This window comes from Erinaceus europaeus, chromosome 19 (genome assembly GCF_950295315.1).
Source record: "Erinaceus europaeus chromosome 19, mEriEur2.1, whole genome shotgun sequence".
In the NCBI taxonomy this organism is placed as follows: Eukaryota; Metazoa; Chordata; class Mammalia; order Eulipotyphla; family Erinaceidae; genus Erinaceus; species Erinaceus europaeus.
Genome location: NC_080180.1, coordinates 6,045,271 through 6,059,279, shown reverse-complemented (window position 1 = coordinate 6,059,279; position 14,009 = coordinate 6,045,271). Strand labels below are relative to the sequence as shown.

General features: G+C 41.3%; 2 protein-coding genes across 3 annotated transcripts in view; both read left to right on the top strand.

Annotated features, from left to right (window-relative positions):
- The window catches only part of BPNT1 (3'(2'), 5'-bisphosphate nucleotidase 1), a 23,811-nt gene extending 10,972 nt beyond the window's left edge, over window positions 1-12,839 (top strand). Inside the window, exons 6-9 of the mRNA XM_060179218.1 lie at window positions 1,339-1,430; window positions 5,493-5,690; window positions 9,593-9,698; window positions 12,215-12,839. Of these exons, the coding sequence (XP_060035201.1) occupies window positions 1,339-1,430; window positions 5,493-5,690; window positions 9,593-9,698; window positions 12,215-12,363 (545 nt within the window). The 3' untranslated portion in view covers window positions 12,364-12,839. The remainder of the gene's footprint in view (window positions 1-1,338; window positions 1,431-5,492; window positions 5,691-9,592; window positions 9,699-12,214) is intronic.
- Window positions 12,840-13,744: 905 nt separating this feature from the next.
- EPRS1 (glutamyl-prolyl-tRNA synthetase 1) overlaps window positions 13,745-14,009 on the top strand; it is a 65,928-nt gene continuing 65,663 nt past the window's right edge. For both annotated transcript variants that reach the window (XM_060178459.1, XM_007521319.3), the window contains exon 1: window positions 13,745-13,921. In XM_060178459.1, the coding sequence (XP_060034442.1) occupies window positions 13,876-13,921 (46 nt within the window). In that variant the 5' untranslated portion in view covers window positions 13,745-13,875. The remainder of the gene's footprint in view (window positions 13,922-14,009) is intronic.

The window sequence follows — 14,009 nt, the reverse complement described above, 5'->3', positions numbered from 1 at the left end:
CCTTACTGTGCAGCCTCCCTTTCAAGATGGTTTCAAGGGAGTTGGACAGTAGCGCAGTGGGTTAAGCACACGTGGTGCAAAGCATAAGAACTGGCATAAAGATCAAGATGGTTTCAAAAAACAGTATAAAATCCTCCTTTCTGAAATTGTCTAATATGAGAAAGCTTAGAAAGCAGCAAAATAAGATAAAAATTGGGTGGGGGTATAGCATAATGGCTATGCAAAGAGACTTTCATGCCTGAGGCTCTCAAGTCCCAGGTTCAATCCCCCACACTACCATAAGCCAGAACTGGGCAGTGCTCTGGTTTAAAAAAAAAAAAAAAGATAAAAATTGGTAACCATAGAGTAAGAAAGACTGAACTCAGAGCCAAAGTTTCACAGAGACTCATAAAATTTAGAGTCTTATTTTTGGAATAAAAATGTTAATGTTGGCTCTCAGCTTCACATCTTCAAAAGGAAAATTTATCATAATTACTTGAAAGAACTTTTTCTATGCTTAGATAAGACATAGCTGAGTGAGTCACTGAGTGTGTGTACCTGTGTCTATGTGTGTGTGCACTGAACATCTCTATAATCCACTGAGAAATAGGGCAGCTCTCGGTAGCCTTAGTATAGAAGAGGAAACCTGTAGAACTTCTTTAGGTCTTGACCTCTTCACCTCCAGAGACTGATTCACTAGCACTGGGAGTGAACCTGGGAAGCTGAATCATAAAAGTTAGCCAAGTGCATTCTGTGCTGCTTGATAGTTCTGATCCTCCACTTGGAGAAACTGTAGAGCCCTGAAATGCAGGTCTAGAGAATAACCCTGGAAAAGAGAGTGATCTAGCAGGCACAGGTGAGGTGGAAGGTGGCACAAGGGACACAGAGGAATCTAGTGATAATGGCTGTCAGGTTCTGGCTGGTTTACAAAATGTACTGAAAATTGTACTGATCAGATTATGGCTAGATGAACCTCTTTTATACTTATACATTTTGCTGAGATGGATCACAGCTGAATCACTGGAAATTCCTCACTATTACTGCAAATAACAATAAAAATAGTAGTTATATAGCACACAAAATGCTGCTGCTGAGGGGTTTTTATTGATGTGAAAAAGCTGTATAATTTCTGCTCATGTGGGCTAGGTAGTGGCACACTTAGTTGATGCACATATTACAATATGCAAGGACCTGGCTTCAAGCCCCCAGTGCATACCTGCTGGGGGAAAGCTTCACAAGTGGTAAAGCCGTATTGCACACTGTCTCTCTCTACCTTCTCCATTTCTCCCTGACTCTATCCAAGCCAAATAAAATCAGTAAGATAAATTTAAATAGTCATTGCTCATTTCTTCCTTATAGGTCTTCTTGATAATGTAACAGTTCTGATTGGCATTGCTTATGAAGGAAAAGCCATCGCAGGAGTTATTAACCAGCCATACTACAACTACCAGGTATAACTGTTCAGTTATATGACATTTTATTATATAATTACTTATACTGTATAATATAATATACAATTAATATATAATATAGTACTGTATAATTTCTGATGTGATCTAACCCATCACAAGCATTTCCAGTTTGCTTGTGTACACAATTACCTGGGGGTGCTTTTCAAAATTTATTCTCAGATGATATCCCAAACCTATTACATGAGAACTTCTTGAGATATCAATACCAGGAATGTGTGTGTATACAGACTATACATAGGATGTATAGTTTCTGTATGTTTATGTATTCTATATACATGTGAACATATGTATTAGGCTTTACTACTTACGATTCAAATACATAAATTTGGGAATTGTTGATATGGCAATTAGCTTGGTCATAGTGACACCTGGTTTACAGTGATCTTGAAGCACACTGAAGAAATGAACTATTTCTACCAAGGCAAGATGCTACCATATTGTTTTCCAGGTAATACTGCACATCCCCATCTATGACTGTCAGCCTTGATGGTAAAACTAAATATGTTCTTGCTCTCTTTTTTTCTCACTTTCTCTCTAATCTGCTTTGGCTTTCCATTATTAAGAGTTGTCTTCCATAGAAGTATGAGACTAATATAATTCCAAAGCAAAAAAAAAAAAAATTCCAAAGCAAGACTATACCCTTAAATCATATTAGCTTTTAAAGGAAATTGTTGAAAGTAAATACTAAAGGTATTTACCAAATGTGACCTTGATAGAACTTTAGAAAAACAAAGTAATATCTGAATTTTCAGTTTGAGTCAAAAGCAGATGAACCTCTCCTACTAAGATAAATTTATTGTTTTCTGCCATTTGTATGACTATAACCTTAAGATTCACAGTCATGTGTGCCTTAAAATTAGCAAAAATACTTATGCTTTATTTGAAAGTCTTTTGTTGAATTGCTTAAGTGACCATCCTTTTAATATAGCTTTAATGTTTATACAATTATTATACAGAGTTACAAATATGTGGTCATTATGCCAACTTTAAAGTAAATTAATGCTAATCTTTAAGAGAGAGGCATTTAATTCATAGCTAACATTGTAATGTATGGTACCTCTCACCAAAAAGACCTTTCAGTGTTTAGAAATTATTAATTATCTTCATCAGTTTTATTGAGATTGGAAAAATTATATTCACTTTCCACAGAGCAATGAAAAGGAGAAGTTAAGTGAACACAGGAATGAAGAAAAGGTGAGAAACTAGGTAGGGCTTGTGCTCCAGTGGCAGGTAGAAAAAGACAACTCTGCACTGCCTGGGCAGTAATGTCCAGTTCCTTGTCTCTTGCTCTGCTCTCCCTCCCCCCCCCCCCAGCTTACTGCTCTCTTCATTTCCCTTCTCTGTGTTTTGTCCTTTCTCTCCCTTCCCTCTGGCTTATGTGTTAAATTTTGTTACAACAAGTGAAATCGTTTCACAGGTCTGTTGGTGGTATCAAGGGTGAATATTCTCAATCATCAGTGTCATCATTATAGCTGAAATGTGTTTAGACAGACTCAAGGAGTTCACATGCGTTGTCTCATTCAGTACTCATCACAGTCCCTTCAGGGAGATCAGTGTATTAGTCTTAATTATCCCGAGATGTTGAGCCTTTACTATTTATCTATTTATTTATTTGTTTGTTTGTTTGTTTGTTTTGCCTCTATGCTTATTGCTGGGGCTCCATGTCAGCACTACTAATCACTGCTCCTGGTGGCCGTTTTCCCCATTTTATTGGATAGGACAGAGAGAAATTGAGAGAGGAAGGAAGATAGAGAGGGAGAGAGAAGGGTAGATACCTGCAGACCCACTTCACTACTTGTGAAGCTTCCCTCCTGCAGGTGGGGACCGGGGCCTTGAACTAGGATCATTTTGCAGGTCAATGCAATTAGTACTGTGTGTCCTTAACCAGGTGTGCCACCACCTAGCCCCAGGTACAGCCCTTAAAAGATGAGAAGTGAGAGATCAGGAGCACAGAGGCAGGTAAGATGGCTGCCTGGAGAGATTACAGTAACCTCATCAGGACATCAGAGTTTTTGGTCCCTTATTCTTTCTCACGAAGAAAAGAATTTTTAGGGAGAAAAGAATTTTTAGGGACATGAATGTCTCCTCTCTCTGTCTCTCCTTGGTATGTATGTTTGCTTCTTTTGTGGCTTGATGTAGAGGGGTATATGCAGAACATTCTACAGACACTATTGTGCCTGTAAAGAGCTGTGCTGCAGTGACAGGCCCTTCTCTGTGGCATTCTAGTGATGAATGATTTCAGGGTCCCAAGGCCTGGTATCTCCCAATTTGCCACAACCCTGAAGGGCCATTCTAGCTCCAGAGCTCCCCCACAAGGTCAGGTGAAGCTATTACTACCATCTGTGTTACAACTTAAAGCTGACAAAATAGCTCACTTGGATAGTGTGCTGCTCAGCATGTTCACTTGTGCCATGTGCCAGGTTTAAGCCTGGCCCCCACCTCATGGAGGGAAGCTTCAATTCTGGTTTCAGTTTCTCTCTCTCTCTCTCTCTCTCTCTCTCTCTCTCTCTCCTTCCCCTCCCACCTCCCCCTTCCTACCTGTAAAATAAATAAACATAAGTAAATAAATGTCCTACCTACCTGCATGCTTCACTGTGACATCACCCAGGGTATTGCTGGAGGATAAACTAATGTGTTTGAAAGCCCTTTGTCAAGGAAGCTGAGGCGGTCTGGTTTAGTGATCAAGAATGTTGCTTTGAACACAGACAAGCCTGAGATTGCTTAGGATCTTCCCAGAGTCCTTGCTCAGGTTAATTAATGATTCCAGATTTCATTTTTCTCTGTAAAATAAGGATGATCAGATCCACTTTGTGAGGTTGTTCAGGGAGTTGATGAGATGATACATGTAAAGCATCTAGCTCCTGCCTAGCACTTAGTATTCAGGAAAATTTTTGTAGCACATGTCTACCTCCTATGATGGCATTTTGATGACTTTGTATTATTCATACATATCCATTTTACTTTTAATAAAATACTTCTCTATGTGAAAATATATAATTATCACCACACTGTGGTTGAAAGTTCTTCAACCTCTGCTTAGGGACATTGAGACCGCTTCATCTTTATTATCATTATTCCAACCCTGGGATTTCAGTCCCCTGGGTCAACTTTTCAGATTGAATGAGAGAGACAGTGAGAGAGATACAAAGATACCACAGCACCAAAATCTTCTCTGGTGAACTGAGACCAGGACTTGAGCCTGGGTCACTCACATAACTAAATAGATGCCCTACCCAGCTGAGTTATTTTGTTGACCCTGTTATTTTCATTATTTTTATCTTTTTCCCACCGCAATTGTAAGAAGAATCTTTATTCTTGCCATTATGCATGACTATATTTTAGTCTTAACCTTTGCAGTTATTACTGCAAAATGTCACCATTACCATTACCTATTCCTGTGGTAACATGATTCTTATTGTTCCTTGGGCAAAGAAAAGTAGCAGTTGATATATGGTGTTTCATGTCAATGGGACTCCTTCACTGCCTTTTACAAACATGTTTTTTGAGATATGGAAAAATCACTGAATGATTCAGAGAGGAAAAAGAATCAAGTTATGATGTTTCCTTTCCTGAAGACTGCAGAGAATGTCTTAAAGTTCTCTTTACAACCTTTGAAATGTAATTACCAATAAAAACTGAGAATGATTAGTCGATTCTCTTGGGAAGATGCCTTTGTCAGTGATATCATGTTTTAGTTTCTAAAAATCATCGTGATGGGGGCCAGGTTGTGGTACACCCAGTTGAGTACACATGCTACAATGTTCCAGAGCCAGGGTTCAAGCTGCTGGGTCCCACCTTCAGGAGGAAGGAGAAGGAGGGAGCTTCACAGATAGTGAAACAATCCTGCAGGTCACTCCGTCTCTTTCTCTCTTCCTCTCCTCCCTTCCCTATTGATTTCTCTCTGTCTCTATCCAATAAGTAAATGAATATTTAAAAAAAAAAAAAAACTAAATATTATGCTGATGTAACTTAGTATTAATGGATACCGTGTTTTTCTCTGAAGACTTACAAGTTGTACTGTTGTTTCACTCTTTTACATAGGCAGCTCCGAATGCTGTGCTGGGGAGGACAATCTGGGGCGTGTTAGGATTGGGTGCCTTCGGCTTTCAGCTCAAAGAAGTGCCTGCTGGGAAGCACATTATCACAACCACCAGATCCCATAGCAACAAGTTGGTTACTGACTGTGTTACCGCTATGAACCCTGATGATGTGCTGCGTGTGGGCGGAGCAGGAAATAAGGTATGAACAATGCCTCCCTGGGGTCAGGGGTAGATAGCATAATGGTTATGCAAACAGACTCTCATGCTTGAGGCTCCAAAGGCCCAGGTTCAATCCCCTGCACCACCATAAACCGGAGCTTAGCAGTGCTCTGGTAAAAATAAAAAATAGAAAAATGCTTCCCTGGGAGTCGGGCTGTAGCGCAGCGGGTTATGCGCAGGTGGCGCAAAGCACAAAGACCGGCATAAGGATCCTGGTTCGAACCCGGCTCCCCACCTGCAGGGGAGTCACTTCACAGGCGGTGAAGCAGGTCTGCAGGTGTCTATCTTTCTCTCCTCCTCTCTGTCCTCCCCTCCTCTCTCCATTTCTCTCTGTCCTATCCAACTACGACAACAACAATAATAACTACAACAATAAAAAAAAAAGGGCAACAAAAGGGAATAAATAAATAAAATAAAATAAAAAAAGAAAAGCGCTTCCCTTTGCTCTGAAATGTGATTGAATCCTGAGCCTTAAAAAAAATTGAGATAAGAAGTTAAGAGAAGGAATTAAAAAGACCATGACTTACTACTTTAACACATTTCAAAAATCACATTTCAACAGCATTTGAAGGCCTTTTTTTTATTCTAAATGAGCTTACTGGTTTTGAAAACCCCTAGGATAAAACCACTAGCACCACCATGACCATCACCACCTCCACCTCATGCCAGCTCTTATTGTCTCTAGAACGCGCTTAAATTTTTTTTTTCCTAGAGTTTTGTGGAGTCTTGCACCCAAGTAAAAAAACTGTAGGTGGAAGGTTAGGATAGATTCACTATAATAAGGCATGGGGGTAAGGACATAGACCTTTGATGGTGGGAATGGTGTTAATATACACTCTAAAAACAAACAAACAAAAAACTTGTAGGATGGCCTGCTTCTTCCTGTATAATTCTTGCATCTAAGTTTTCATCCTGAGAAAATTGTAAAAACTGTACACAGTTTGATCTTCATCCCTAGCCCAGATCTCTTCTCATTATCCCCTGGCTCTTATCCTGATGAACCCCTGCAGGCATCTCGATTCAACACTGCCAGTTAGAACTCATCTAACTGCCTAGAACCTGCCTCGGCTGTGCTCACCTTTCTACTTCCTGTGTGCTCAATGCAGGCATGATGCAACATAGGCTCAATCATTTGGCCTGGCCATGTGAAGGCAACTGGTGCTTCCTTGTGAGCCACACTAAGTGCTCATTGGAAGTTGCCAGTTTTGTATGGCCTGCAGATGATGTTATAAATAGCCAGATGGCCCATGGCAGAAAACAAGATTCTCTACCCCTGGGTTCATAGTGCTACCATTGTTTAACTGCTTCAGCTAGAAACCTAAACGTCATCCTCGACTTTGTCTTTCCTCACAGCCTATCAGTCTGGTCCTATCTTAGTTTTTTTTTTTTTTTTCCCTAATCTAATTTTTTTTTCCCATATAATAATACAAGTGTCAGTGCTCTAATTGGAACCTGCCATCTTCCTTCACCCAGAACATTAAAGTAGCTTCCCAAGTGATCTCTGTATTAAGTTTGTCTTCAAACATGTCACTTAAGCAACGAAAAAAAAAAATGTCTGACTTGGTCCAAGGATATAGCTCAGTAGTAGAGTATATACTATGGATGGATCAGATTCTGAATTGAATCCTCAGCACCACAAACTAATAAACAATTTATTATATGTCATAGCCCTGCCCCAAATCCTTTGATGACTGCTCTTGGCAACAATTTAAAATCCAAGCTTTTGGGGCCATCAGGTGGTGCACATGGTTGAGTGCTCACATTACCATAAGCACAGGGGGTCTCTGTCTCTCTCACTCTTTTTCTCTGGTTCTCTCTATGTCCTCTTCCCCCTCTCGGTTTCTCTGTCCTATCAAATAAATAAACAAATATATATTTTTTAAAAAATCTAAACCTATGAGAGTAAGACTTAAATTCTTCTATATCCTGACCCCTGAATATACAAGCCCAATTCCCTAACACATACTTGGGCTATAAAGATACTGCAAGGAGTGCCAGTACAGGTACATTTTAAGATAGTGTGCCTGGCTGATAAGAGTTTAATAACCAACATATATAAAGAATTTGCCAGACTCAACAACAAGACAACAAATAACCCCATCCAAAAATGGGGGGAGGACTTGGACAGAATATTCACCACAGAAGAGATCCAAAAGGCTGAGAAACACATGAAAAAATGCTCCAAGTCTCTGATTGTCAGAGAAATGCAAATCAAGACAACAATGAGATATCACTTCACTCCTGTGAGAATGTCATACTTCAGAAAAGCTAACAGCAGCAAATGCTGGAGAGGGTGTGGGGTCAAAGGAACCCTCCTGCACTGCTGGTGGGAATGTCAATTGGTCCAACCTCTGTGGAGAACAGTCTGGAGAACTCTCAGAAGGCTAGAAATGGACCTACCCTATGACCCTGCAATTCCTCTCCTGGGGATATATCCTAAGGAACCCAACACATCCATCCAAAAAAATCTGTGTACAGATATGTTCTTGGCAGCACAATTTGTAACAACCAAAACCTGGAAGCAACCCAGGTGTCCAACAACAGATGAGTGGCTGAGCAAGTTGTGGTATACAATGGAATACTACTCAGCTGTAAAAAATGGTGACTTCACCGTTTTCAGCCGATCTTGGGTGGACCTTGAAAAAATCATGAGTGAAATAAGTCAGAAACAGAAGGATGAATATGGGATGATCTCACTCTCAGGCAGAAGTTGAAAAACAAGATCAGAAAAGAAAACACAAGTCGAACCTGAAATGGAATTGGTGTATTGCACCAAAGTAAAAGACTCTGGGGTGGGTGGGTGGGGAGAATACAGGTCCATGAAGGATGATTAATGACATAGTGGGGGTTGTATTGTTAAATGGGAAACTGGGGAATGTTATGCATGTAAAAACTATTGTATTTACTGTTGAATGTAAAACATTAATTCCCCAATAAAGAAATAAATTTAAAAAAATAGTGTGCCTGGCAAGTAATAAATATTTATTGAATGTTTACTGGCATTCAGTGGTCCAGGAGATGGTGCAGTGGACTGTTTACTTCACTATTCCTCACCTACCCTTTGAAAGCAATAACCAGCTACTTATAGATTTCTGAAGACTGCAGAAAAATATCCTTTGCATAGTTCTTAGCACATAAAACTTAACATACATTTATTGAATGAAAGAACTGAACTCAGAAGCCTACCTGAAGGTTTAAATGTTGAATGTGTTCTTGAGTGACACTGGAAGGAATAATTGTTTGCATTGTGTTCACTGAGATCTTCCTCATTCAATCTGGTCTTTCCATCTGGATATTTGAAGTCTGAGTTCAGCAGTACTAATTATTTTACAGTGTAACCCCCTCTAAAAAAAGTCAAGTGACTAGTGAAAGCTGAAAGTAAGTTACTGCTTTTGAGTCATACAATTTCTGTCAGTGACTTCAACTTTTTTTTCTTTTTTCTTTTTTCTTTTTTTCTTTTACCAGAGCAGAGTTCAGCACTAGCTTAGTACAGGGAGTTGAAGCTGGGACTTTGGAGCCTCAGGCATGAGAATCTTTTTGTATAACTGTTCTGCTGTCTCCCCCACCCCATCGGCTTCAATTTTATATGAGTATTAGAGGAATTACTAAGGCAGTTGTTGAAGTTGGAGGGGGGCATGGACGGGGGTGAGATACCCTCCTTGTAGTTGATTTGACAATTTTTCCTCCTTTAGCTCACTATATCATTATGTGTGTATTCCCCATAAAGTCTAAGTCATTGAAGCTGCTAAATAAAAGTTTTAGCCTAAGTTAAGCCTGACAAGAGGAACTGATGAAATATATTTGGTAGAAACAAGGAGCTTCTCTTATTTGTACTTTATTTATTTCATGGCTGAAAGGTAATTGCTATCTTTAAACTTCCAGATTATTCAGCTGATTGAAGGCAAAGCATCTGCTTATGTATTTGCAAGTCCCGGATGTAAGAAGTGGGATACCTGCGCCCCTGAAGTTATATTACATGCCGTGGGAGGTTAGTTCATTTAATTTCATGAAATGAGTTTTGATGTCATGCTAAGATATAGTATTTCAGCTGTAGTTCTTTACCTAGACTCTCAGGACATAGGGTTAGAAAGAAACTTAGCAGAGCTGAGTGGTGTCACGTCTGGTTGAGTGCACGTTACAACGAGCAAGGACCCAGTTTTGTGCCCCTAGTCCCTACCTGCAGGGTAAAAGCTTTGCAAGTGGTGAAGCAGTGTTGCAGGTGTCTCTGTCTTTCTTCCTCTCCATCCCTACTTCCCCTCTCAATTTCTGGTTGTCTCTGTCCAATAAATAAATAAAGACAATGCCAAAAAGTTAATTCAAAAAAGAAACCTAATGATCCTCCAGTCTGCCTTTCATATATGAAAAAGTTTTCAGCAAGTTCATTTCTCATTAATTATAATTTGTTCTAGACTTTAGTCTACATTCTGTCAATCTAACTTGGATTAATTGATGACATTAATGATTTCCCTGCTTTTGCTTTTTCTTGAAAAGTAAGCTATTCATCATTGTCTTTACCTCACAATTTTAAACCCAATATTGGTAATTATCTAGTACTAGTACTGAGATCATTGAGTTAAACTTTTTAAATATAACTAGAAGGTTATTACAAATGTGTACTTAGGAAGATGATTTTTTCCTACTCTTCCGCCTCCACCTTTTTATTTGTTTTTCATTTTTTATTAGTGATTTAACAATGTTTTACAAAATTATAAGATAATAGGGGTATATTTCCATACCATTCCCACCACCAGAGTTCTGTGTCCCCATCTCTGCCATTGGAAACTGCAGTGGTTCTCTAAAGTCACAGATGAGACACCTGCAGCACTGCTTCACCACTCAAGAAGCTTTTCTCCTGCCGGTAGGGACTGGGGGCTTAAGCTTGGGTCCTTGTGCACTCAAACAGGTGTGCCAGCACCCCAGCCCATCACTACTTCCTCTCTAAGTCATCCCTACTCCTATTACTACTTCCGGGAGTCCTTCCTTTTTATCCTCTTCTTTCTCAGATATAGGAAACAGTGCCTGACTTCCTTGTATTTTCCAGATGTGCCTCCCTTTCAGTGATGGTATAAAAACAATATTCTTGGTGCCAGATGCTTTGGATCCTTGTGGAGTTGGGGTTTACAGCATTCTTTTATCTTCCCCAATCATTTGGCCCTCTGGGAGTATAGACCAAAATTCTCTTTGGGGTGCTCAGTTCTGGCTTATGGTAATATCTGAGGTTAAACTGGAGATCTTGGGTCCTCAGGCATGAAAGTCGTTTACAGAGGCCAGATGGTGGAGCACCCGGTGGAGCACAGAGGTTACAATGTGCAAGGACATGAGAAAATCAGAATTGCATGGATAATGACCATGAGTCTATTTTTTGGAAAGTCTCCTAGGACACTTTTTTTTTTTTTTTTTTTGCCTCCAGGGTTATTGCTGGGAATCCGCTCCTGCACTACGAATCCACTGCTCCTGGAGGCTATCTTTCCCTTTTGTTGCCCTTGTTGTTTATCACTGTTGTTGTTATTATTGTTGTTACTGTCATTGTTGTTGGATAGGAAGAGAGAAATGGAGAGAGGAGGGGAAGACAGAGAGGGAGAGAGAAAGATAAACAAACACCTGCAGACCTGCTTCACTGCCTGTGAAAAGACCCCCCTACAGGTGGGGAGCTGAGGGCTGGAACTGGGATCCTTTCGCCTGTCCTTGGGTTTCAGGCCATGTGCTTAACCACGCTGCACCACCTAGGACACCTCAGCCCCTCCTAGGACATTCTGATAGGCAGTCGGGTTTAGGAACAATTAATTTAAACCACTTAATCAATAATAAGGAAAAAGCAGTGGATAAAGCATTGGCCCTTAGCTGTGAGGTCTCAAGTTTGATCCCCAGCATAGCCTGTGTCAAAGTGATGCTCTGGTTCTCTCCCTCATAAATAAACTACAGTTAACGTGACACTGTAAGAATAAATTAATTCCCACAGAATTAAATCAACCATTATAGTCATTCATTGTCTTCTTTATTTCAACCAGAATTAATGGAATGTTATTGCATTGTGAAGTGAAAGGCACTTAAAAATGACAGAAACGGGGGTCGGGCGGTGGCGCAGTGGGTTAAGCGCATGTGGCGCAAAGCGCAAGGACCGGTGCAAGGACCGGCGTAAGGACCGGCGTAAGGATCCCGGTTCTAGCCCCCGGCTCCCCCCCTGCAGGGGAGTCGCTTCACAGGCGGTGAAGCAGGTCTGCAGGTGTCTGTCTTTCTCTCCCCCACTCTGTCTTCCCCTCCTCTCTCCATTTCTCTCTGTCCTATCCAACAACGAATAGCGTCAACAAGGGCAATAATAATAACCACAACGAGGCTACAACAACGAGGGCAACAAAAGGGGGAAAAAAATGGCCTCCAGGAGCGGTGGATTCATGGTGCAGGCACCGAGCCCAGCAATAACCCTGGAGGGAAAAAAAAAAATTGACAGAAACATAATAGTCCAATCAGCCATTATCACTGTTAATTTTTTTTTTTTTTCTGTAGGCAAGTTAACCGACATCCATGGAAATGCTCTTCAGTATAACAAGGAAGTGAAGCACATGAACTCTGCAGGGGTCCTGGCCACACTGAGGAATTATGACTACTATGCGAGTCGAGTTCCAGACTCTGTGAAAAGTGCACTTGTTCCATAAAGGAAAATCTCTCTACTTAGCTAGAAGAACTTGTTTTTCAAAATAATACATTTAAAAGAAACTGGATGGAATTTAGAGTCCACCTATATTATATTCATTATTGATCAGCCATTTATATTTAGCTGCATAGGGGTAGAAAGTGGAATTAAATAATTTATCTTTATCAATCAGCCAGACAAGTTTTGGCATCTAGAGAAATCATAAAGTCCGAACGGTCCATTTCTTTCCCTCCTCTGTAGAGAGTGAAAGCTTTATTGATAGTTCCAATTGACTATCCAGGTTAATTGTTTAAGCAACATTCCAATGTGTAACCTCGATTCCCTTACAGCACAGAATCCAAGTTGTTACCTGAATCTCATTCTTGTTTTTATACAGTAGTTTTCAAAGTTTTCCTACTGTAGTGACTTAAATGTCATTATGAATAATGATAAAAGAGATTTATGGAAAGTTTCTTTATAATAAATTATTTCATTCTAGCTCTTTTGTGTTGTTAGCTTTTTTATTTTTAAATATTTCACAAGAGGGCATCTTAAAAATAGCAAAGTAACTTGTCCTCTTATTAGTACTGCGCAGATAACAATGTTTATTATGTAGAAGTTGTGACAAAATATGGAATAGCTACTGCTACCCCAGAGTTCAGCAATGTATTGGTTGATGAAGTGAAAGTGTATACCCATAGAGGGTCCTTGTGCATTGTAACATGTGCGCTCAACCAGGTGTGCCACCATCTGGCCCCAGAATTTTTTTTTTCCCAACTATATCATTGCTCAGTTTTGTTTTTTTTTTCTTTTTTTCCTCCTCCAGGGTTATTGCTGGGCTCGGTGCCTGCACCATGAATCCACCGCTCCTGGAGGCCATTTTTTTTTCCCCCTTTTGTTGCCCTTGTTGTAGCTTCGTTGTGGTTATTATTATTGCCCTTGTTTACACAATTTGTTGTTGGATAGGACAGAGAGAAATGGAGAGAGGAGGGGAAGACAGAGAGGGGGAGAGAAAGACAGACACCTGCAGACCTGCTTCACCGCTTGTGAAGCGACCCCCCTGCAGGTGGGGAGCCGGGGGCTCGAACCGGGATCCTTATGCCGGTCCTTCGCACCACGTGCGCTTAACCTGCTGCGCTACCACCCGACTCCCTCTTTTTCTCTTATAGCCTAGTCTTTACCACCCCTCCTCGCCATCACAGGACGCCACGTAAACTCTACACACTCAAGATCCCACAAAACACAGATCTGAGATGCGGCGCTCAATAGTGACGCGCCTGTTTCGCGCAAATACTGCGCGGACTTCGGCGCTGGGCGGAGCAAAGTCCCGGGGGCGGCCCGAGGTGGCGCCCTGTGGTGACGTACTTAGTCCTGCGCCGACACGGCATCGCCGGTCACGGCGTAGGGGCGGGGCGGGGCGAGGCTTGCGACAGCCTCGGCTGGCGCACACGTTGCGTCCTTTCCTTTCGTCGTGTCCAGCGTGGATCCGGCGGCCAGGCGGGAGCACTGACAGATAGACGGGCCACCAGGGAAGATGGCGACGCTCAGTCTGACCGTGAATTATGGAGACCCTCCGCTGGGTAAGAGTCCGGGCCAGAGGACCGGTGTGGGTTGCATCAGCCGGAGAGGGGGTGGGGTGCGGGGCAGGGAAGGTCGCCTGGCCGGCTT